General features: G+C 50.2%; 1 protein-coding gene across 1 annotated transcript in view; it reads right to left on the minus strand.

The window, feature by feature from the left end:
* Positions 1-24,705, minus strand: part of STAB1 (stabilin 1) — a 61,048-nt gene that overhangs the window by 11,064 nt on the left and 25,279 nt on the right. Inside the window, 36 exon segments of the mRNA XM_020971472.2 lie at positions 565-745; positions 906-971; positions 1,862-1,951; positions 1,953-2,009; positions 2,620-2,706; positions 2,919-3,095; positions 3,733-3,792; positions 4,391-4,531; positions 5,082-5,228; positions 5,398-5,475; positions 6,009-6,056; positions 6,778-6,897; positions 7,244-7,318; positions 7,614-7,687; positions 8,046-8,171; positions 8,422-8,483; positions 8,625-8,670; positions 8,821-8,916; positions 9,342-9,537; positions 10,021-10,104; positions 14,122-14,178; positions 14,347-14,475; positions 14,791-14,925; positions 15,374-15,481; positions 16,317-16,418; positions 16,601-16,678; positions 17,023-17,134; positions 17,665-17,795; positions 18,085-18,132; positions 18,323-18,421; positions 19,566-19,661; positions 20,409-20,567; positions 20,909-21,002; positions 21,126-21,312; positions 22,884-22,995; positions 23,550-23,636. Coding sequence (XP_020827131.1) covers positions 565-745; positions 906-971; positions 1,862-1,951; positions 1,953-2,009; positions 2,620-2,706; positions 2,919-3,095; positions 3,733-3,792; positions 4,391-4,531; positions 5,082-5,228; positions 5,398-5,475; positions 6,009-6,056; positions 6,778-6,897; positions 7,244-7,318; positions 7,614-7,687; positions 8,046-8,171; positions 8,422-8,483; positions 8,625-8,670; positions 8,821-8,916; positions 9,342-9,537; positions 10,021-10,104; positions 14,122-14,178; positions 14,347-14,475; positions 14,791-14,925; positions 15,374-15,481; positions 16,317-16,418; positions 16,601-16,678; positions 17,023-17,134; positions 17,665-17,795; positions 18,085-18,132; positions 18,323-18,421; positions 19,566-19,661; positions 20,409-20,567; positions 20,909-21,002; positions 21,126-21,312; positions 22,884-22,995; positions 23,550-23,636 — 3,745 coding nt within the window.

The raw sequence follows: 24,705 nt of genomic DNA on the forward strand, positions 1-24,705 counted from the left end.
TGAATCATCTGGCCTTTACCCTCAGCCTCAGATAGTACCAAGAAACACACCTACGCCAGCCTGGAACCCAGACTTCACGGGCCTGGGACAAGAACATGGTGGAGGGGCAGAGGCTGCAAGAGGCAGTGACAAAGAAGAGCCTGGGAGAGCCCAGGCCATTCCCTTCTCCCTGGCACCTTTTCTGGGATGCCTCCACTGGCCCTGACCCCCAGTGTCTCCCCTCTCTGAGATGTGTTCTCCCCTCCATGTCCAACTGAACTTCTCAGTTGTCCCCGGACATTTATCACACAGAGAGCTCTGCCTTTTCCCCCAACACACACACACACACACACACACACACACACACACACACACACTCAAGCTAGACACTAATTTAGGGTTTGGGAGCTCTGCCGCTTTTCCCAACTCTCTCTCTTTCTCTCTCTCTGTCTCTCTGTCTCTCTCTCTCTAGCTACACACTGATTTAGGATTTAGGAATGAGTCCAGGGAGGGTGTGAGCTTGAAGAGCTGAGGATGTCAGGGCAGAGGAAAATCAAGAAGGGTGGGAAGGTGGATGTCTCCAACCTTGGCAGTCAATGCCATAGTGTCCCCGGCAACAAGCTGGTTTCCAGGTGATTGTAAGGCAACGTCGGCGGCAGCCGGGTTTCTGAGACTTTAGGGGGACTAAAAACTTATCGTAGAGGGCGTATCTCGGAAAGAAAGGTCTCCTCATAGGGCTCTCCCTCAAGCAGAACTCGACCTCACCCTAGGAACCAGCAAGGAAAGAGTCACACCAGGGCAGTCTGAGGGGGAATGTGGTAGAGGGACTGGGTCTGATCTCAAGAGTCACCAATCCACCATTCCACACATTCCATCCTAGACATTGACCAGTCCTCTCCCCCCACCATGTCTGCCTCTTTCTTCACCTCATCCTCGTATCCTGCAGGACAAGAGGGCAGCACGACGCATGAGCCACAGTACTGTCTGAACGTCTGAAGAAGAGAGATGGGCAATCCTCTCAGTGACCCCTTCTTGGCTTCCTGTTCCCCACCTCCACCCTATACACCAACCTGCCCCCAACCCCTCAGGTACCCTTGTGTATGTGTGGGATTACTGGAATTTAGAGGAACCTTAGAGATCATCTAGCCCGACTCCCTCATTTAACAAAGAGGGAAACTGAGGCTCAGAAATGTTAGGGCATGCAGATAACAAGTAGTAGAACCAGGATCTGGATGCAGGCCTTTGGAATACAAATTCAGAGCTCTTTCCACCACGCTGTCCCCTGAGAAGGAACCTGTGAGGGATACAACTGAAATCCCCACAACCCAAAGACCTCCGCTCAGTCTCCTATGTGTACAAGAGGCAATTTACAAGAGAAAATAATATACCTACAGGCCCCAGAAAGGTGATGGTCAGAGGTATCCAGTTCCAGAGCTTCTTCCTCTAATCCCCAGCTCCATCCTCAAGGGCCTGGCCTGGCCTGTCCCCATCCCCCATTTCTGACCCTGATGGGAGCCACCTTTGTTTCTTCTCTGTGCCTTCCAAGTCTTAAAGAACACCTCCTTCCTGACACAAACCCATCCCATCATACTGTTCTCATACACACTTACATTGGGGATAATGTTGGATTTATAATCAGGGAATTTGGAATCAAATCCTAGCCCTCCTACTTATGGCGTGTGTGACTTCAGGCAAGTCCCTTCTCAGGCCACATCTGTAAGATGACTAGTTGACCTCAAAGATTCCAACTAGCTCTAAATCTGGGATCCCGCCATACACCAACAGGGATCCCTCCAACAGGTCCTCTCCCAAATCACTATAAATATCATGCCCTTCCCGATCCCCGCCTCCAACCCCCTGATCAGCTCCTGGCTCTTCTGACCGACAACTGTTCCTTGACATAGTGGTCACAGCGGGAACCCAATCCTGCTGGCTCCAAGAGCTGGTCAATGCCATAGGCAATGCCCCCCCAGGAACTCCATGTGTCGCTGCACAATCCGAGCTTCCCCTTCACCGACCAAGAGATCACCCTGCAGGGGGTGGAAGGATGAGATGGAAATGTGCCCACTTTGCCCAACCGATGTTTTCTCCCCTCCATATCCAAATCTTACCTATCTTCCAAGATCCTTTGAAAAACTCTTATGCCCCCAACTCCCTAAATGTTCCTAAAAGTTTGGTGAGGGACTTTTTGAATGATGGACTATGTTTCCATGTGTATTCCAAAGACCATAATAATTCCTCTAAAGAATTTATATTAGAGATATCTGCAGCAAGATGACAGGTTCATTCTATCCCCACCAGGAACCTTTCTTTGTCCTCCCCAAGCCTTCAGGGATCCCTCCCCTCCAAACTTCCTATGCTCCTACTCCAGCACACTCCAACTTGGCACTCCATCTTATCCAGTCCTCTCTAATTCCTAGGTGGAAATCCCACCTCCTCCAGACTGTAAGCTCCCTGAGGACAGGTTTGGTCTTTCCCTTTAGTTTCCCTTTGTTTTTTACATTTGCTTCAGTCTCTTATTGCCTCATTGTTCTAAAAGGAGGCAGGCAGGTCTAAGGGATACTGCTGGAGAGAGGGGACCTTGTGGTTTCTGGGGCATCCTGCCTAGGTTCTGTCTTCATCCCGTCCCCCTTGACATACCGGCAGGGTCTTGCTACAGGAGAAGGAGATGGGAGAGCCATGCATTGTTCTGAGCTCACCCAGGTTGGGTATGTCAGAGGCCAGAGCCTGAGGGAAGACACAGGTGAAAATTCAGCAAAAGCCACAAGGATTGAAGGCTAGAAACCTGAAAGGAGATGACCCTAGGCATTCCAGCCCTTGGCACAGACAGATTCCTGAGGATGCCATTTCAAAGACTGACAAATCCTATGGGATCTCCAAAAGTAAGTTTTGCTATGGCTTAAGGAAGAAAGGAGGTAGCCGGCCCTGCCCATTCTCACCTTGACATGGCGGATTACATGGCCCCTCAAGATGGCTGCCAACTTCTCCCGATGGTCCTCATGGTAGAGCCAGGCCTGACGCTCAGGGGGGAGGGCTCTCAAGGCTTCATCCGTGGGCCACAGAACGGTGAAGGGCTGGTGGGTCTTATCATGGAACATTGGGAGCATCTTGGCTGTCTGAAAAAGGCCCTAACCCTAGTCACAATGGGAAGGAGAAGGCTATGGCCCCAGACCCAGACACCCATTAAACCCAGCTGCCAAGAACAGATATAAGAAGGAAGTTCTGAGCAGTGGGGAAATGACCCAAAGAGGCCCAGGACCCTCCCCTCCTCTGGAGCATGATGACCAGGGAGGTGGGTTGGGCAGTATCAGCTGAGAGTAGGGAGAAGGTGGGAAGCATGGCATCTCTGGGGCTCAGGAAGGCAAACCAGTAACTCTCTGGGCTCAGGCTCAGACCCCTCAACCCCCCATAAGCACACTGAACTCAAACAAACGTACACACACACACACACACACACACACACACACACACCCTTCCCTGTACACTTCACACTGTATGCTCCTTCAGGACAGATACTCTCTTGTGCCTTCCTTTGCATCTCAAGAGTTTAGCACAGCGCCCAGCATACAGTAGATGCTTAATCAATGCTTGATTGACTGAGACACAGAGAGACCTACATGTGCATATACACACACAGGTACTTATGTCCATGGACATTCCTAGACATGCACACTGATATACGATGGCTTATCTGAACATACACACAAACACCTAGTTCAGAACAGACAGACATGAGCTCACTCAGACAGTTACCGTCAGAAGTTTGCTAAAGATTGTGTAGCCCCATCTCTCAGCTGCTTCTGTGATATTTTGCTGGAAATGAATGGAGCCCCAAAGCCGTGAAAAAAGAAACCATAAAAACAAGTAAAACAACAACCGTTCACATTTCTATAGACCTCTACAAGTTACAAAACACTTTTCCCACAATAGACACGGTGTGGAGGCAGGCTGGAGGCTACAAGTATTAATATCCCTATTGTTGTTGTCTGTGCTTTGCTCTTGAGGAGGATCATGACATCAGGGAGAGAATGCCATGACATGCAAGTGAATTGGATTTAAGTGAGGCAGGGCTGTGCAAAGTTACCAGCTTCACTTTGTCCTCTGGAGCCATCTGGGTCCAGTGGCAAGATATGGATCAGGATGACTGGAGACGGCTCCGGATGCAATTGGCCCTTTAAAGCTAAGGTCTTTCCCAGGTCTCAGTTTGACTGAGATTGGCAATGCCCCCCCCTTTTTTTCTCAGAGGAGGAAAGAGGCCAAGATGGGAAGAAACTCATTGGTTCATGAGTAGAAGATGGTGGAGCTGAAGCCGGGTGTCCTGCCTCTAAGTCTGGGCTTTCCCCAGGACCCTCCCCCCCACCTCTACTGCCTCTAGCTCCCTTGTCTGCCCTCCCCAGGTATCCTGCCATACCTTGGGAGGCAGTGATGAGGTATTGGTCCAGTGCACAACCTCTGGGGGCAGCAGCAGTTTGTCGATGAAATGGAGGACACCGTTCACCCCGAGCTGGTCTTCAGCCACCACTTGGGCATACTCATTGATATAGATGCTTCCCTGCAGGGGCAAGAGGGACGTGGAGCTGGTGGTTTTGGAATTGCCCCCCACCCCAAACCTGCCCCAGGGCACTCTGGAAACCATGTTCACCCTCAGAGAAGGAGGCTTGATTTCATGGAAAGGATATGAGGTGTCAAAGCCAGAAAGAATATTAAATATCATCTGGGCCAGAAGGCATTAACTATTTTTTATGACATGGACCCCCTTGGGTAATCTGGTGAAGACTATGGACCCCTTCCCAGAATCATGTTTTTAGGTGCATAAAATAGAATATGTAAGATTACAAAGAAAACAAATTATATTTTTTAAAACACAATTTCATGGGCCCCAAGTGAACCCTTGATTCTAGAACAACCCCTTTATTCTACTGATGGAGAAGCTGAGGTCCCCAAAGAAGATTCGTTTAAGGTCACACACCCAGCCGATGGCTGAGCCAGGCCTAGAATCCAATGCTCCTGACTAAGGTTACACCCCTTCAAAGCCAATCTTTCCCTCTATCCCTTAGAGGCTTCCCTCTCCTCCTAGGCTCTCCTCCCTCAGGTCCTCTCACCTCATGCTGGCTGAAATGGAGTTTGTGGCCAGACAGGGTGGTCACATATCCCGCCTCCAGTAGATCCTGGGTCAGCAGGCGCCTACACCCCACTGTGTGGTATCGGAACAGAAGCTGCCGGTGAATGCTGAATGTGGCCAGCTCTCTCTGGGTGTGGAGAAAGATTTAGGTCCAGCCCATCCATCCTTGAGACAGATGGCCAGCCATTTCCTCCCCCCGGGAGGTTTCCATTTCTTCCCCAAGTTTTACCCAGGCTTCTGCCTCACCCTCCCCAGCTCAGCTTAGCCCTGCCCAGGGCGTCTCCTCTTAGAGTTACCCGGGTAAAGTTCCTCATCAAATCTTCTTTAGGGACAAAGACTGTGAAGGGCCCATCTCCCTTCAATTCTTGATATTCCTGTGAGGGAGAGATGTAAGACTGTGGGGGCCATGACTTCTGTACCACTGGACCAGCTTGGGATCCAGAACTCAGAGGGAACAGAGAGACCGTTGGAGCGCAATCATCACCTAAATGTACGCACGATGCACTCCCATTTTACAAATGGGGAAACGGCAGTCCAGAGAGGGGAAGGGTAGAGTCAGTGGCAGAGAAGAACTAGAACCCAAATCTCCTCACTCCCAGCCCAAGGAGCTTTCTATTCATGCTCAAGGACTCAGTCAACACCTTGGCCTGAATTCTAGGAAGGGGTGGAACTTGGGGAGGCCATGGTCTGAGGAAAAGACGGGGACCTGTCCTCAGGAAGCCTTCAGTGGAGAGAAAGAACTTTTGCCTTCAAGGAGCCCCAAGTCTGAGGGGAAGACATGGTCCTAACTATGGGAAGGGTTATGGAACTTGCTGAGCCCTGACTCCCTGGCAGGGAGAGAAGATAGGCTCGGCCCATCCTTCCTTGGTGGCCTTATCAAGGGGGAGAAGCTCTATCCACTGCTTACCATAAAGTAGTGGCTGAAAAAGGCCGCGTCCTTGTCCCGGAGGAGCTCCTGGTAAGGCAGTGAGGGCATGAGGGGAGGAGAGCATACTGTAGGGGTCTTTCACTTCCATACCCAAACACCCAAGGGCTTAGGTCTCTGCCTGTCTGTCCTAAGCTCGGGGCTGACAGTTTGTGAGGAAAGATGTGGAACTCAGGCTGGTAGAATGTGGGGTGGCAGGGGGTAGCTAGGTGGCGCAGTGGATAGAGCACTGGCCCTGGATTCAGGAAGACCTGAGTTCAAATATGGCCTCAGACACGTTACTAGCTGTGTGACCCTGGCCAAGTCACCTAACCCCATTGCCTAGCCCCCTCCCCCCCCAAAAAAAAATGTGGGGTGGTGGCAGCATAGGATCAAAGATTTAGAGCAAGAAGTCAGTCCAGTGCTCTTGTTTTACAAATGAGGAAACCGAGGCCCTAAGAAATGAGGTGACTTTCCAGCTTGTATAGGGTCTGAGGTAGAATTTGAACCTAGGTCCTCCTGATTTCAAGTCCTTATATCTACTGCACCTTGCTGTCTCCCTTGGGTATAATGTGAGGGATGGGGAGAAGCAGTACTGGTGTAGGATGGGCTCTTCAGGAAAAGAAACTGTCTCTAGAGTGGAACAGGGGGTTTGGTCCAAGGCAACGGATCCCAGATCTCAGTTTGGAGCAGAGATTCCTAGCCTTGGTCCAGGGCAGAGATTGCCCAGGTTCTCTCAGGGGCTCAGGGACCCTGCCAGAAGGGGCCTCACCAGGCTTATCCTGGTCCGGCAGGTGATGCCATCACCGACGGTTGTGATGCCACAAGTGCAGGTCCTCTGTCCAGGCCCTGTGTTGTTACATGAAGCATAGGGACTGCAGCCTCCCTTGTCCTGGAGATCAGAGCACAATGGCCAGGGAAGGCAGATGGGTCAATGGTAACACCTTCCAAAGCCATCTTCCCTCTAACCTGGGGAAGCTGGAACCAAGGTATGGAGTCCAGTAAGGGGACGCTGCCCCCATCTCCCACCAAACCCCTGGCTTGCCCCAAACAGTGTCAGGGCTACTGGATACCAGAGTCTTAAGGGACACCCTCATCCCCCCAGATGCATGTGAGGAGTAGGACATCTGGGCCCTACTGCTAACTCTGTCCCTCTTCCCACCTCAGTCTCCCTTTGCATAGAATGGAAAAGTCTCCAGAGTAAAGCTGGAACATTACGAGGACACACGAGGACACACCTTTGTGCAGGGGTTGATGGGGACACAGCTCTGGATTCCATCCCCAGTGTAACCAGGTCCACAGTTACAGGCCACCTAAACCCCACCCCCCCAACATAGTGTTAGCTATCAGTCCATTTGAGTGGAGGCTCCCTGTCTGAGGGAAACACACTGACCCTGCCCTCAGGGAGCCCCTACTCCGAGAGGAAACACCTTCCCTCCCCTCAGGGAGATTCTGGTCTAAGAAAAGTAGATTTTTTTTTCTTAGCCCCAATCCCAAGATCCAGAGGGAAGACAGAGATCTAGGGTGCTTTAAGAGGCAGAGTCTGGGTGATCCCAACTCCCCACCCTGATGGGTATCTCAAGCCCCACCAGACTTCAGGTCACTGACCTGGCTGGGCCCTGTAGGGACACACTCAGCTTTGGCATGGCAGCCACCATTTTTAATTGGGCATCTGTTGAATTCTAAGAGGAGGAAAGCAAAGATAGGGAATCAAAGGGTGAAAAGGGAAAGGGGAAAGGGAAGGCAGGAGAGGAGAAAGATTGCCAGAATTCACACCATCTCCCATGGGGAGCTGTCCAGCATCCAAGGGTCTAAGGACCAGTCTTCATTTGTCTCTGCTTTTCTGTCTCCCTTAGGCTTTGTGTCTCTCTTTCTCTCTCTCACTTGTTCTCCCAAGGAGAGGAGACAGTCCAATCTCCTTGGATGCACCTTCTCCACTTTTGGTGCCTCCCACCCCTCCCACCAGGAAGTCCCTTCTTGTGTCTACCCTCAATCCCTTTCTGCTTTAGTCTTAGCTTCTTTCTTGCTCAGGCTTCTCACCCAGACACAGCTCCCCATCCCCAGCATAGCCCTCCTTGCAGGTGCACGTCCTCTGTCCAGGGGCCACCTTGGTGCAGTTAGCATAAAGGGAGCAGCCACCATGATCCTGGGCACAAGGGTCCACTTCTGTAGATGTGCAGGGAGGGGAAAGGGAAGTCATGAAGGGGACAGGAATAGTGATCAGGGATGGGGAGGGAAGGGTGAGCTGGGGATAGGTTGGGACTAGTGGCTGGGCCAGGCTAGGGTTGAGATTTCTTTTAGGCCAGCCTGGGTCAGATCTAAGACAGCTGGGGAGGGCAATGGCAGGGAACTATCTTTCATGGGCTGAAGGGTCTCTAGGGTTTGGGGGAATGCTGCTTGGGGGTATCCTGAGGACCTGAGCAGCTGGTGCCATTGCCAGAGTATCCAGCAGAACAGACACAGGAAGCATTGATGCAGCTGGAAGGAAAGAGATGTGGCCTCAATCAGTCCTGTGCCCCCACTTCAGGGTCAAGGGGGAGACCTCCAGGATGGGACCCAGGGCTACCTCACCCAGCCCTCCTGACAACCCCAAAGCCTCACTCATCAGAGATCACTCACTTGGCAAAGGGGTCACATTTTTCTGGACATGATGAAGCAGTGCTCTCTGGGGGGAAATGACAGCAATGTTATATGTCAGCTCAAAGTCAGGGTGGGGGAAGGAGCCCAAGGTGGAGCCAGGAAGAGGCTTCCTCCCCACAGCCCTAGTCCTCTGGGAACCCACATTCCCAAGCCTGTCCCTGCCCCTGTCCCTCACCTTGGTCACAGCGGAGGCCTTTCCAGCCCACATTGCAGCTACAGCTCCCATTCCCAAGCAGCCCATCCTGGCACATTCCATGGCCACAGTTACAAACTCGAGGAGGAAGAAAACAGAATAATTTGGTGGTTACCAATAACCCCCCCCAAATGAAGGCTACCATTCCTCTTGCCTTGTCCTTTTAGGATCAGGGTAGAAACCTCCTCTCAACTCCTCCATTCTCCCCTCCTCCTCCCTAATCTACCAAGAGCTTCTCCCTCAATCAGCTGAGGAATACCACATAGCCCTACCTTACCATTCAAAATCTTTGGGATTAGACTGTGAGCCCTGTGGGCCTGCCCCACCCTCCTGAACAGGTAAGAACACTGAAGGTCTGACTTACACACCACATACACACACACACACACACACACACACACACACTGTGGTCATGGTATGAATCTTCTTCCCAGGACACAGATGAGGAAACTGAGCCCAGGAAGGGAGGAATCTTGCCCAGCCTGGCCCCTGTAGATCCTTACCTCCAGCACAGTCAAGCCCATAGCGCCCTAGCTCACATCCTTCACAGGCGGTGCCATGAAAGCCTTCATGGCAGCGACATTCTCCATTACCCAGAAGGCCATCCTGACACTGCCCATGGCCTGAGCAGTTACCACTGGGACCCCCAGGGCAGGGCTCACAAAGGGTTCCAAAGTAGCCAGGGCAGCAGTCAGGGACCTGGGGGTAAATGTGGGTGGGTAGGCTATAATAGGTCTGTTGGAGGCCAGTGTCAAAGCCTTAGTTCACCAAGCCCATTCAATTCACACAGAGCAGGGAATGGAGGCCCAGAGAGGGAACAGGGACTTCCCTGTCACATAGTGAGTTAGTTAAAAACAACAAAAAATAACAAAGGCTTATAATGGAACCCTGGTCTTCTAACTCTCAGCCCAGGGCTCATGATAGGGGTTCTAAGCCCCTCGAATAGGGGTAAGTCACCTTTCTTCAGTCACCCCTTAGTTCCTCTGGCAGTACAAATCTACCTCCTAGGAACTAGATTCTGGAAGGGGTAAACCCAGACCTGATCTGGGCTCTGCCTGTGGGGTCTTTTATTCCTTATTCCTCTCCCCAAGTCCAGTGTCAGCCACTATCCTCTCCCCTCTTGGATCACAGCACTGAGGGAGCAATGTTGTATGTCAGTTATATGTTTGCCTCGGGACAAACCTCTATTTTCTTGACACACGTGTAGTAGCAGCCTGTGACCCGAATTTCATTCGCCAAGTAGATACAGCTCTCTCGGGGGCCTTTCTAGAAATACCAAATGGGAGGAAAGGGATTCAGCCAAGGGGGGAGATGCAGCTCGGATGGAAACGTTGATATAAACAGAAACAGAAAGAGACAGAGGATTGGACATATACCAGGCTAAAGAAACTAAGACAGTGAGAGAGGGAGAGACAGAGATAGAAATAAAGATAAGCAGAGAGAGAGAGAGAGAAAGACCAAAAAATAACAGTGACAAATCAAGGTAGAGAGAAAAAGTAATAAATGCAGAAAAACAGATAGAGACAGAAATAATGGCAAGATGTTGTGTGATGACTAATATTGATAGACTTAGCCCTTCTCAGCAATGCAAGGATCTAAGACATCTCCAAAGGCCTCATGATGGAAAATGCTGTCCACAGCCAAAGAAAGAACAATGGAGTTTGAATGCAGATCGAAGCATACTATTAGCTATACTTTTTCTTCTGTTGTGTTTTGTTTCCTCTTTCTGGTGGTTCCTCTTATTGGTTCTAATTCTTACTTACAACATCACTAATGTGAAAATATGTTTAATAGGAATGTATATGTATAGACTATATCAGATTGTGGGCCATCTTGAGGAGGGAGGGAAGGAGGGAGGGGGAGAAAAATTTAAAACTCAAAAGCTTATGGAAGTGATTTTTTTTTGGGGGGGGGGCTAGGCAATAGGGTTAAGTGACTTGCCCAGCATCACACAGCTAGTAAGTGTTATGTGTCTGAGGCCGGATTTGAACTCAGGTCCTTCTGACTCCAGGGCCGGTGCTCTACCCACTGCGTCACCTAGCTGCCCCTATGATTTTTTTATAATTCAAAATAAATTCATTAAAAAAAGAAATAATGACAAGATGAACAGAAACAGTGATAAATTGAAACAGAAAAGCTAAGATAAACTAAGAAAAATTGGGGTAAATTGATAGGAAAAGATAAACAGGGATGGGGGGAGGAAAGAGGGAGAGAAAGAGAGAGAATGAAAATTAAACCAGGAGAGAGTTAAATGAGATCAAAAGAACCCTTTCCTCAGTTGCAAAATGACTAGATTATCTTTAAAGTCCCTTCCATCTTTAAATCTTATGAACTAAACATGACAGAAAGTGTGACAAAAAAGAGAGGCAAGTATCACAGGAAATAGAGCACTAGTCCTTGAGTTAGAAAGATCTGGGGACTAAAAATCTATTAAACTGTGCATGCTCTTTGACCCAGCAATTCTGCTCCTACGTCTATACCCTCAAAGAGACCTTAGAAAGAGGAAAAGGACCTATGTGTGCAAAAAAATATTTAAAGCAACTCTTTTTGTGGCTGCAAAGAATTGGAACCTGAAGGGATGCCCTTCACTAGGGGAAAGGCTGAACAAGCTGTGGTCTATGAATGGGATGGGATGCTATTGTGTTATAAGAAATGATGAAGGGAATGATTTCAGAGAAACCTGGGCAGACTTGTAAGAACTGATGCAAAGTGAAGTGAGCAGAACTAGGAGAATATGGAACAGCAGTATTGTAAGGATGATCAACTGTGAAAGACTCAGTAACTCTGATGAACACAATGACCCACCACAGTTCCAAAGAACTTACGATGAAATGTGCTATCTATCCCCAGAGAGAGAAATGATGAACTCAGAATGCAGATGGAAGCATATTTTCTTCTATTTATTTTTCTTGCTTTTTTTAAAAACATGGCTAATAGGGAAATTTATTTTGTATGACTTCATATTTGTAAGGGTATTATTATTATTTCTGGCCTTCTCAATGAGGTGAGTAAAGGAACAGAATTTAGAATTAAAAATAAAATAAAATTGAAGGGAAAAAAAAGATCTGGGTTCACATTCTGCCTCAGACACTTCCATGCTGTGTGACCCTGGGCAAGTCATTTTACCACTCTTAGACTCAATTTCCTGATTTCTGAAATAGGAATAACAGCACCCACTTCACAGAGTTGTGAAGACCAAATTAGGTAACGTATGCAAAGGGCTCTGTAAACCTTAAAGCGCTATATAAATGAGCTGTTGTTGTCACGCAGACAGGTGGATAGAGAGCAGGTGACAAAAAGGGGTGTGGGGCTCTGCTTCTCTGGACACCTGCCCAGAATTGCTGGTCCTTTGATTTTGATGTCTAGCTGCTGCTCTTTTTACTGGGGGAGCTGGCTGGGTTTGCTGCTCTTTAGCGCCATCTAGAGCCAGAGAAAGGGAGAACTTCTTAGGAGCTTGACTTCATAGATTTTTACAATCCTCTCCCGTTTGTTCCAGGCCTATGTGCATCTTGTGTCTTCCCTTTTCAATTGACATTTCATAGAACTAATCAAATTATTTTCCTAACACACTTTTTTTTTCGTTTTGTAGAATCATTTTAGACGTGTCCAACTCTTCATGACCCCATTTGGGGTTTTCTTGGCAAAGATAACTGGACTGGTTTGCCATTTCCTTCTCCAGCTCATTTTACAGATGAGGAAACTGAGGCAAACAGGGTTAAGTAACTTGCTCAGGGTCACACATCTAGGAAGTATCTGAGGCTGGATTTGAACTCAAGTCTTCTTGACTCCAGGCCCAGCACTCTATCCACTGAGCCACCTGGCTGCCACACAGGTGTAATTATGTCACTTCCTTATTCAAAAATCTTCAGTGATAATTCAAAAAAGAAAAGCTGGAAGTAATAGAGATTTATAGTTTCATGTAAAATCCCCTTTTTTTGTTCTACTTTGTAAATGGAACTGCTCGTTTTATTTGGTGTTTGTTAAATTCAGAACAAAAAAAATTTAAAAACCTGTTCAGTGAGTCTAAGAGAGGATAAAATGTTTACTTATTAGCCTGTCATTCAAGACCCTCCATTCATTCACTTCATAAACAACTCTAACAGATGTTCCATTAGGTTATCCTTTACTCTCTGTGTCTATGAGGCAAAATGCTGTGATGGAAAGAAGACTGGGGGCAGCTAGGTGGGGCAGCGATAGAGCTCTGGCCTTGGAATCAGGAGATCCAAGTTCAAATGTGACCTCAGACATAAACACTTACTAGCTGTGTGACCTTGGGCAAGTCACTTAACTCCATAGCCTAGCCCCTCCCCCTCCCCCAAAAAAGACTGAACTATGTGTCAGAAGACCTGGGTCCCTATCTCAGTAATGATACTTCCTAACCATATAACCTTAAATGTCATTTCTCCTCTTTGTGAAAAAAGGATATAACAATACTTACAACCTCACTGTTGGGGGACTGATAAAAAAGATAATGTACAAAATGCTTTGTGAGCCTTAAAATGATGTCAGTTATTATTATTATCATTATGCTCCAAGACACCTAGAGGGGAACAGAACTCTCAAAGAGCATCAAGATCAACCCTCCACCCCTATTGTGCAGAGGGGAGAACTAACACCCAGAGAGGGAAAGGGAAAGGAATTAGTGGCTGGCTCCACAAGGAAGCAGGCTGCCTTACAAAGCAATGAGTCACCTGTCATTTTGAGTGTGCAACCAGAGGCTAGATGACCTGAGGGAGGCTGCTTTGTAGGTTTGGGGCTGGTTGGGGTTGGGACTGGGGTGGTGTTAGATTAGAGATGTCTGAGGTGTCTACCAACTCTGAGAGTCTAAAACCTTGGCTTCTGATTCCCAGCCCAGCCTTCTCTAACCCATTAGAATGGGAGTTCTTTGAGGGCACGGACTGTGTTTTTGCCCTTTGTTGTATCCTCAGTGCTTAGCACAGAGCCTGGGACATAAAACAAATAAATGCTTTTTGACAGCCTGACTCAAAAATTCCTCATTTATCCCCTCCTTGTCCTGAATATTTATCTAGCACAAGTCTGGACACAGCAAATGTTCAGAGGTGGTGGGAGAGGGAAAAGGGGAGGGAGAGAGGAAGAGTGGGAGAGAAGGAGATGGAGAAGGGGGGAAGGAGGGAGGGAGGGGGAGAGGGAGAGAAGGAAGGGGAAGGGAGAGGGTTAGGGAGAAAAACAGACAGACAGACACACTTTGAACATTGAATGAATGAAATAAGACAGAGCCAAGGACACCTTCCCACTCCCCCCCCACCCCCCCCCATCAATTACCTGGATCTTATAGCCAGAAGGACAGCGATATCTCCGCTCACAGCTGCTACATTTCTTCTGTATGCCCCAGGACAAGAGGGATGGAAGATACAGGGGTCAAGACAGAACATGGACTGGCTCCCCATAGCCGCTAGCAAGCCCCGCCCGAGATGAAATCTTGGACAGCAGCAGCACCACCCTCGCCTCCAGGTGTGAGCAGGTCCCTCCCCAAACCCCAGTGCTCACCCTGACTGCTGCCTCATGAGAGCGAGGACAAATGTTGGGCCTCTCGGCCAGGACCCCGCCCAAGCCCAGCACGACACCCCCCTGGGGCTTCAGCGTGGGACCCACCACAGGGACCCGGTTCACCAGGGGCTGTGGGAGACAGGAAGAGAGAGAAAGGCTGCAGACTGGCATCGCATTTACCCCTCTCCACCCCCGACTCCATTTAAGGGAGATGTCTTGTCTGAGTCCAAGGACAGGCGGGAGGAGGAGAGGTTAAGTGAAGCAGGGGGCCAGCGGCTAAGTGCACGGAATCTGCAGGTCTCTATGGAGGCGATTGGGCTTCTCTGGCCCCCAGGAGGAGGAGGAAGGGTAGGGGGTCCTATGGGTGGCTTCTGTTGGAGGTGGGGTGTCGGTGTGGCTGGCCCCCTCTGGACGGGGCCTGTCCTGCAGATGTACTGTACTCACCAGGTCCCCCTGCCTGATGTAGAAGATTAGCTCGTAGGAGGAGCCCAGAAGAGAATTTCGATGCATCCCAGGCCGCATGGCATCCGGGGTGAGAGCCTCACCAAGGAGCACATGGCGCATCACAGTATCTAGGTCCTGGGAGAGGGAGCAAGGGACAGGGGGTGGGGCTCAGAGCATGTAACCCAGAAGGATTCAGGGATGTCTCACACCTGTCCTCAGCTGCTCAGCTCAGCCAAGTGCCCCAAGAAAGCAGGCCAGTGTCTACACGTGTCCTGCTAATGTGCATACTATATTCAGATTCCAGGCATAATAATGATAAGTTAGTATTTATATAGCATTTCATATTATCTCATTTGATCCTCACAACAAGGCTGTGAATATTATTCACGTTTTACAGATGAGGAAATTGAGGCAGATAGAGGTTATGCTGGACAATTCAGTGGTATTACATGCTTTTACCCATCCCTACCTGGAGTTTTCTGTGACAGTGGGTAGTACAGATTAGTGTGTCCCTCCACCCCCATGACCCTAGACCCTGAGTTTAGGGTCCCTCTTACCTGAGTCCAGCTTATCACTCACTCACCAGGGTACTTATATTGGCTTTCAGGCAGTAATCCTCCACTGAGCCATTTGTGGGCACAAAGAGGGTATAGGCAGCAGCAGCCTCGATCCGGGCCAATAGCTGGTATTGCTGGGGAGAAGGAGGCAGAGCTGACCTCAGCATGGCCCAGGGAGGGTAGAACAGGCAAAGCCTTGCCTTGTCCTCCTCTAAAACTCCTCTATCCAGTGATGGGCTAAGAATCCCAGACAGACCAGACTGGGAGGAGTCTTAGATACTGCCTGGCTCCATTCCTCATTGGATGGCTGGGTAAACTGAGGATCACAGAGGAGAAATAATTTGCCTAAGATTATACCTAGGAGTCAGTTACATGGCTGGGACTGGACTTCAGGTCTTCTGACTCCCTAGTTTGGGTTCTCTGGGTTCATGGCTTTTAACCCTCCTTCTTGCCCCCATGTCCATCAGTGTTCCTGGAAATGTCTGCTCACTACATCCCCTAGGACCTAGAGGTCAGAACTCACAGACGTGGGAGTGAAGGAGGAAGCCCCTGGAAGTCGAAACCTCCTGGGTATTTCTGAGGGTCGAAAGGATCCTAGCCAACATAGACAAAGGATCATAGGCTTAGCGCTGGAAAGGACATTAGAGACCCCAGTCCAGTCTTTCCACTCTAAAGCAAGGCTTCTTAACTTTTTTTGTTTCATGGACCCCTCTGGCAGTCTGCTGGATGATGTTTTTAAATGCATAGTATGAAATGCATAGAGTTACAAAGGAAACTAATTATACTGAAACACAAATATAAAATTTTGTTTTTAAATTCATGAACCCCAGGTTAGAAACTCCTGCTTTCAAGCCGAGGCGTGATTCAGATCCATTCCCTGACGCCAGCTCCAGGCCTCTTTCCCCTATTCACGTAGGTCATCTTTAAACCTTCCCTCTCACCCCCATGCTCACCCCGGGCACAACTCACCAATAACAATTCCTTGAAGACGCTGAAGGAGGGGATGCCATCCAGCTGCTGTCTCAGGCTGAGCCTGGGAGGGGGAGCATCCATCCGAGAGGGCAGCAGTACCTGAGGACCGAATAGCCAGAGCTAGCTGTGCTCTGGACTTGGGCCCCTGTGGCTTAGGAGTCACTGTTGAGCACTTTAGGGGACAGGAACTAGCTTGGGGATCAGAATGAGCCCTGCAGAGGTTGGCAGACATGACCTGTGCCATCCTTGAGGGAGGCTCGAGTAGGGGTAGAGGAACAGACCTTATTGAGGATGTGCAGGACCCCATTGGTGGCAAGGATGTCGGCTACGGCCACACTCACATTCTGAATGGTGATTTTCTGAGAAAAGCCATTGAAGACAGCTCAGACAGACCCAGAAACAGAGAGAAAGGGGCAGAAACATACGGATGCCCACACAGAAGCCAGGGATCTCAGTTATGTTCCACGGGGCTCTGAGTAAGGTGACTGAGCCCAGACCAGACCACAGAGAGAGGATGAGGCGGTGACCCTGACTGCTGGTCTTCCTCTTCCCCTTCTGAGGGCACACCACAGGGCTCCCCATTTGTGACCCCCGTGGAGTCCTGGACGGTCTCAGCCCTCCTTCCAGGTCCACCCCACCTCTCTACCTCAGAATCCTGGGAGATTTGAAGGGGAAATGTCAGCCCAATTAGCCCAAGTCTCACCCCACTGCTGTTGGTGATCTCCCAACGTGTGGGTGGATTCAGGGTGGTCACCTCCTGTCCAAAGAGGCCCGACAGCTGCCTAGTGGTAAGAGCACCTGGGAGGAAGTGGGCCCTGGATGGGGAGGGGAGGGGTTAGGAGGGAAATAGTGACAAAGGTCAGCGGAGGGAGTGTCAAAAGGTTAAAAGGGCCTGTGCTTCCTTGAGGATAGAGAGAGGGCAAAGACAAAGACTGGGAGAGTGGGAAACTGGGAAAGAAACATATGGGAGAGGTTAAGAGGTTTTTAGCCAGAAGCAGTCCTCCAAGGCAGGAGTCTAAGAATCCCTGGCCTTCCATTTTCCAAGGGAAAGGAAATTGGCTGGGGAAGGAAGAGGGGATGAGTAGAAGGGTAATTCAGACATCTCTGGGGGATGAGTCCACATCCAGGGCTCTAGACCTGGTTACCACCCCTCTATACTGGATTTGGAATGAGAAGCCATGAGCTCAAATCTGCCCATCACCACTTGTATGATCTTTGGGAAGGTACTTCACCTCAGTTTCCTCATCTATAAAATGGGTGACCTCTAAGGTCCCTTCCAACTTTAAGTCGACAGTGCTATGATCTATGATCTTTTGACCAGATAAGGCAGCCCCTCCCCTCATACCTAAGCAGGTGAAGCAGCTGTTGTTGCTGCAGCCAAAAGGCCTTGTCTTCAGGGCTCAGGCTCTGGACAGCAGATTCTGATGGCACCAAGGCTGTAAAGTTGCCCCTGGTAGGAAGGGCAAAGCCAGCTCTCTGGGGCCAGAGAACATGTGAAGGTCACCATAGGGGTCAATGCTGAGGCCACATTCCAGCCTCCCCATGAGAGCCACAGCCAGCCATGTTGAAGGCATACATTCTATGTGGAAAATTAGAGGCAGTCCCTAGGGTCTCCCCTCCAACCCAGGTTCTGGACAAGGCCAGATCACAAGTGAGTATCCGGGCCACAAGTTCCTGGGCCTGAGACAGGCTGTATCCTGGAGTTTACTCTAGGGAGCTGAACTGGGCTGAAGAGATCCCTCCCCACCCCCACTCCCCATCCTACCTTAATCCATTGATAGAACTCAGCAAAGTGGTCATTCTTCTTTAGCTCCTAGAAGAGAGCAGGGACGGTCTATGGCTGGAGCAAATTGTGATGGTGGCAGGGATGAGCAGCTCTGACCCTCTCCCGACCCAGGTCCAAGGTCTCAATGCCCTCCCCCATCAGGTAAGACAGCTCCCACCAAGGCTAATCTAGATGGGGAAGGGAAGGAGATGGGATCAAGAGCTCAAGGGCTACTCACCTCCATAACAGTCCCATAGCAGGTGAAGCCATCTCCACCATAGCCATCCGGGCACAAACAGAGTGGCTGTCGTCCATCCCCTTGGGGCCGGCACGTGGCCTAGGGTCACAGAGACCCAAGATAAAGAGACACAGAGATTCAGGGGTAGACAGAGAGAAACAGAGCCACAGAGGCACAAAGATTCACATCCGAGTCAAATTTCAGAGTTGGAAGGGGACCTTGTTCAACCCTATCTATACCAGAGGCAGAAATCGCTTCTTCTATGTAATAACAGTAACCACATTTCTATACCACTTGAAGGACTGCAAAGTGATTTCCTCACTGTCAACCAAGTACAATATCTAGTTATTATTCCTATCATGCAGATGAAGAGTGCTGAATTGGGGGTCAGAGGACGTGGATCCACTTACTACCTGTGTGATGTTGGGCCTATCCTGTCATCTCTCTGGGCCTCAGTTTCCTCCTCTGTAAAATGAGGGGTTTGGACTAGATGAACTTGAAGGTCCTTTTCCGTATTTAAATCTGTGGTCGTATGACTAACTAGACATGATGGCACAGGTGGTATGATAGAGAGCTTTTAGGATTCTGATCTAGTTGTCCAATACATTGGTGCCCACCTTGGCGTCACCTACAAATCTGACAAACACACTCTCCTGCCTTAGAGAGGCAGCATAAAAAAAAAAAAACAGGACTTGGGATCAGGAAAGAGCTGGGTTAGAAGCCTGCCTTCGACATGGCCAGCAGCTTCATTTCATGTCTCTGAGCCTCAATGTCCTCATCTTCAAAAGGAGGAGGAGAGGGTGATCACACCACCTGTAGAACCTGTCTCAGTGTCGTGCATGCAACGGTACAAGATCATGCCTACAAAGCACTCTGTGGGCGTTGGCCTTATTCCTCCCAGCAGAGACACTAAGACATTCACACACAGACCAACACTGAGATGCACAGACTCACAGAGACAGACACAGATTGACAGCAAAGGATGGGGAAACCAAGGCACAGAGTGACAGGCACACAGGCAGACACAGGCAGAGAGAGACTCACGCTGGCTGGAAAAACACTTTGAAAAGGCAAGGACACAGGCTGGCAGACAGGATCCTACACACAGGAAGGGCTTCACCAATATAGAATGAATGAACCCCCCAGTCCCCTGCCCTGGTCACTGAACCTAACTAACCCCATCCCCACGCAAGGGCCAGGGTGGCAGGGACAGTCCTCCAGGCCTCAGGCCCATTCTACTTACCAGTACATGGCACCCGCCGTTGTGAGCCAGACATGGGTTGATGAGGCTACACTCATAACCATCTCCTGCGAACCCTGGCTTGCAGGTACAGGAACTCTAGAGGGGTAGTGGTAATCACCGATCAGGGTGGACTTCCTCCCCCCAAAAAGAACCTCCTTCCCTCTTCCTAGCCTCTCTCCAAGACTCCACCAACGCTTAACAGGGGTGATAGAGACTTTCTCCTCCTTCTCTCTTTTCTTATCCAAAGCCCTCTCTTTCACCTCTTTCAAGAATGCTGCCTTGATCACAGCTACCTCCCAATTCTTTAGATCCCTCCACTGTAACTATTTATGTCTGGGAGTCCTAGCTTCTCAGCTAGATGGAGAAAGAGCCCAGAGCTGGGAGGGAGGCAGAAGACCTGGGCTCTGCCACTGACTTGTGGGGACTTGGATGAGTCTGTTCCCTGCTTCGAGCTTCTATTTCTTCTATAACGTGAGGCGGCTGGATTAGATCAGCTCGAATGTCCCTCTTAGCTCTATCTGTATTCTAAGGGTCTCCTGGCTCTGCCGTTCCGTATTCCAAGCTCCCTCCTGGCTCTGCCGTTCCGTGTTCCAAGCTCCCTCCCGACTCTACCGTTCCATGTTTTAAGGTCTATTGGAACACTGTTCTACTATTCTATCTTCTAACAGTCTGTATTCTAGTATTCTCTGCTATTACAGTCTTCAAGTTGATGGGCAGCAGGGGCCCAAGCCTCCGGGCCCTTTCCTATGGTGTGACTGTTCTATGGTGCTGGGGATGGCCATTTGGTAGTGGGCAGGATGTTGGGTAAGCATCTTTCCAGGGCTGTTGTGCCCCTGTCCATACCTGTCCTGGCCCGATATAGTTGCAGTGAGCCTCCACATGGCAGCTGCCCTGAGTCTCCTGCTCACATGGGTTAATGGCAACACAGACTTTGCCATCTCCTTTCCAGCCCTTGCTGCATACGCATCGCTGAGGCTCTGGGACGCCCCTGATACATTGGGCCTAGGGGAGCCATGGGGAGCCCTTCTCAGAGCTGCAGAAAATGTCACCTCCACAACCCTGCACAGACCAGAGCCCAGGGGCCTTGGCAGCCTGGGTCTTTTCCCTGACTTGAGAGTTTGACCCACACATAGCTCCCCCAGGTAGAATGAGCCTCTCTCTTCTATCTAGATGTCAACATCTGTCCCTCCCATCTTCGTAGGCCTTCTCTTTTGGGCAGCCCTCCCCCATCTCTTAGGGTCCTTGTGTCTCCTAAAGGTCTCAGGCCTCAGGGCCAGACCCATGAGTTCAGCAGGGAGAGGCTGGGAATGCCCTGAGGAAAAGGGGACAGGAGGGTCACTAACGTTCTCAGAGCAACCACCTCGATCCGGTTGGTCACAGGGATGCCTGACCTCACAGGAGAAGCCATCCCCCTCGAAGCCAGAGGGACAGACACACCTGAGGAGAGCAAGAGAGCAGAGGGGTCAGGGCTCAGGAGAGACCACACAGCTGGTGGGAGACATTGGGAGAGGACACATGGTAGAAAAACTAGTGTGGGCTGAGGGACGGGGTTGGACTCACCTGGCACGGCCTTCAAGGGTAACACAGCGGGCACGGGGGTGGCAATGCTGGGCCAGGCCAGTGGGGCCACAGTCATCTGAGGACTCGTTGCAGAAGGGGCCAGTGAAGCCCTTGGTGCACGTGTCCCTTTGACATACGCCCCCGCTGCCTGGCCGGTTGTCACAGATACCGTGGACACATCCACACTCTGGAAGGGAGAGGAGGCAAGAGAGGTGGACAAAGGGAGAAGGTCATGAGCACGAAACTCCCCCTACCCTGCATTTGTCCCCTCCGCCATCCCTTGGTAGCTCTGCCTCCAGTGGAGGGCTCCCCCGGCTACCCCATCCTAGAACCCTTGGATGAGTGAGGAACTCAAGGCCAGTGGGGAGGAGGAAGCAGGGCAACTGACATGTTTGGTGCCTGGTGACCTACTCCTGAGGTCTTCCCATCTTTTCTCTCCAACTCAAACAGGCGTGTGCAGATGTGTTTGTGTGAACGTGTGCATGGGTCACACCTGATGTTTGATTTCATGGGCTGGAGATTTCAAGCCCCCCATTCCACTGTGTCATCTACCACTCCCCCCACCCCTACACACACACACACACACACACACACACACACACACACACACACACACTCTTACACACTCACACACTGGCAGGAAGTTAATATCTGACTGAAATCCTCCCTGCTTCAGCAGAGTCACAAGATTCTGAGTTGGAAGGCTCCTTAGTGGGCATCTAGGCCAACCCGTCACTGAACCCCCTCAACAGGAGCCCTGACAAATGGCCATCCAGCCTCCACTAAAACACCTCCAGTGATGGGGATCTCACTATTTCCCAAGGCGTCTTCAGAAAAGTTCTTAGTAGAAGCTGGCTTTCCTGCCTATTGAGCTGAAATCTGCCTCTCTACAGCTCCCTCCAGTCGCTCCTAGTTCTTCCCTACCGGCCACATCAGCAGAGGTCTGATCCCATGACAGTCCTTCAGATACTCGAGGACAGCCATGGTGTCTTCGCTAAACCTTCCCTCCTCCAGGCTAGATGTCTCTGACTCCTTTAGCGGATGCCTCTGATAAAAGTGCTCATCATTTCCCACCTGGCTACTTTCCTGAACTTCTTCAGTTCCAGAAACAAACTCATACCTCCTCAGTACCTCTCCCCTTCCTGTCTCCCTCCCTCTCTGGTTGGAGAAGGTACAAAGTAGACCTTTGAGAACTCCTCCCTGATCTTCCACCACTTAAGGAGAGCAGTCAGTGATTTCTCCTCATTTCCCACCCAGCTTTTTTCCTAGATGTCATTATCTTCAGAAACTGTTCATTCTGCAAGATGAAATCACCCCAGAAACTCACACCTCCTCAGACCATCTCCCAGCCCAGCATGACTTCATCCTATCTCCCTAAGCTCCTTCCCCTACATCAGACTGTGAGCCTTTTTTTATGTGGTATCTCCCCCTTTAGATTGTGAGCTTCTTGAGGGCAGGGCCCATATTGTGCCTGTCTTTGTATCCCCAGCTTAATCAATGTAGATTGATTATTGATTAATTGATCTGTCCCAGCAGGGTTGCCCTCCCATGAGGGCTCTAGCTTGTCTGTATCTTTCCTGCAAAATGCTGCTTCAAACTAACCCCAAGTCTCTTGACTCTCCCTTGTTGCAGCTTTTCCTCTGGCTCTGACCCTTCTGTCTGCCAGGGGACCCCACTTCTTTGGGAGGGAAAGGATGGACTCTGGACCCTTGGCACTGGGCTAGATCAGGCAGAGTGGTCTGGGCAGGGGACTCTGACCTTCCTCACATTGCTCTCCATGCCGGTTGGGATCTGCACAGACGTGGCAGGCGATGCCCTTGAAGGCTTTTAGGCACATACAGGCCCCATTGCCCTGGATACCATCACTGCACTGAGAAGGGGAACTGGGCTCAGTCTAGGGCTGCCCCCTAGCCCATTGGGCCTCAGGGGCTGCCCCCTAGCCCCTTGGGCCTTTTGTTGATCCCTCTCCCAGACAGGTCCCTTCCCTCCCCATTGACTGTTCCTTCCCCTCCAGTCCAACCCTTCACCCTCCCCCCAAGAGGGATCTGTGGGGCCAGGCAGTGAGGATGGTGAACTGCTATGTCAACTGTGTATGACCTTATCAGGGAACTAGGAAGATCACATCTGTCTCCTGGGATGGGGGAAGGCAAGACTGTCAGAGAACTGGATTAGGGTTATTGAAGGGTAGAGGGAAAGCTGCAGAATTCCTATTCCTATTCTGATGCCCAGAGTCAAACTCAGTAGTTGGGGAAGATGAGCCCCAAGAGAGAGACAAGACCCTTGGCAGGTGGTACCACTTAGCTATTGACTGGAAGGACTGTGGTGAGAAAAAATGCCCTCCCACCAGATGTTGGTGCCCTGAGCCAAAGCCATAGTAGCCCCATCCTAGTTACAGCTCCACGCTAGGGAATGATTGAAACTCACATTGCCTTTGCCATAGCAGGGATTTGAGAACCCCCCAGGACACTGGGAACAGTCAGGGCCGAAGAAGCCTTTACAGCAGCCAAGTTTCTGTAAGAGACAGAAGATTTCCACTCTTCAGGGCTAGGAATCAGAATAAGCCTTTGGAGTAACCAGCCCTGCTTCCTTGCCTTATTTCTTTAGGACTAAGAGTCAGGAGTCTCTGTTAGCCCTGCATCCCATGTCCAACTCTGACACTAATTCACTGTGTGATCTTGGAGAAAACCTTTTCCCATTCTGAACTTCAATTTTCCTATCTACAAAAGGAAGGATTGGGTCAACTGTTCTCTAAGATCAGTTCATCAGGCCAACAAACATTTATTAAATGCCTATTCTGTGTCAGGCACTGTGGGGTACAAAGAAATGCAAAAACCCACTATCGCTGTCCTCACAGAGCTCACAACAGTGTCTGGCACAGAGTAAGCCTTTAATAAATGCTGCTTGTTGGTTGGGAAGCAATTAACTATATATACAAGATCCAGATGGTATAAATAGAAGGTAATCTTGGAGGAGGAAGATCAGGGAGAGCTCCCAGAGGTCTACTTTGTACCTTCTCCAACCAGAGGGAGGGAGACAGGAAGGGGAGGTGTACTGAGGAGGCGTGAGTTTGTTTCTGGAGCTGAAGAAGTTCAGGAAGGTAGCCAGGTGGGAAATGATAAGTGAAAAACGGCCCAGAAATGGCCTACTGAAGAAGGTGGGTGTTAAACTGAGCCTTGAAGGAAGCCAGGGAAGCCAGGTGGCTGAGGGGAAGATGGGGGCAGTCGTTACACACAGAGTGAGGAGATGGACAGGGAGGAACAGTGAGGAGGTCAGAATAGCTGGATCATTGAATGTGTGTAGAAGAGTCAGGTGTGAAAAGGCAGGGAAAGGTGTGAAGGGCTCCCGATGCCAAACAAAGCATTTGATATTGGGTCCTAAAGGTTATCAAGAGCCACTGGGGGCTTACTGAGCAGGGGGATAATGTGTCCACTTGACAGCTGGGTAGAGAATGAATTGGAATAGGGGGAGACTTGAGGCAGAAGGACCCACCAACGGTCCAGGCATATGGTGACAAGGGCTTGCGCCAAAGTAGCAGCTGAGTGTAGAGAAGGGGAGGTACATAAGAAATGTCATAAAGGTA

This window comes from Phascolarctos cinereus, unplaced genomic scaffold (genome assembly GCF_003287225.1).
Source record: "Phascolarctos cinereus isolate Bilbo 61053 unplaced genomic scaffold, phaCin_HiC Scaffold_4;HRSCAF=312, whole genome shotgun sequence".
NCBI classification, from domain to species: domain Eukaryota; kingdom Metazoa; phylum Chordata; class Mammalia; order Diprotodontia; family Phascolarctidae; genus Phascolarctos; species Phascolarctos cinereus.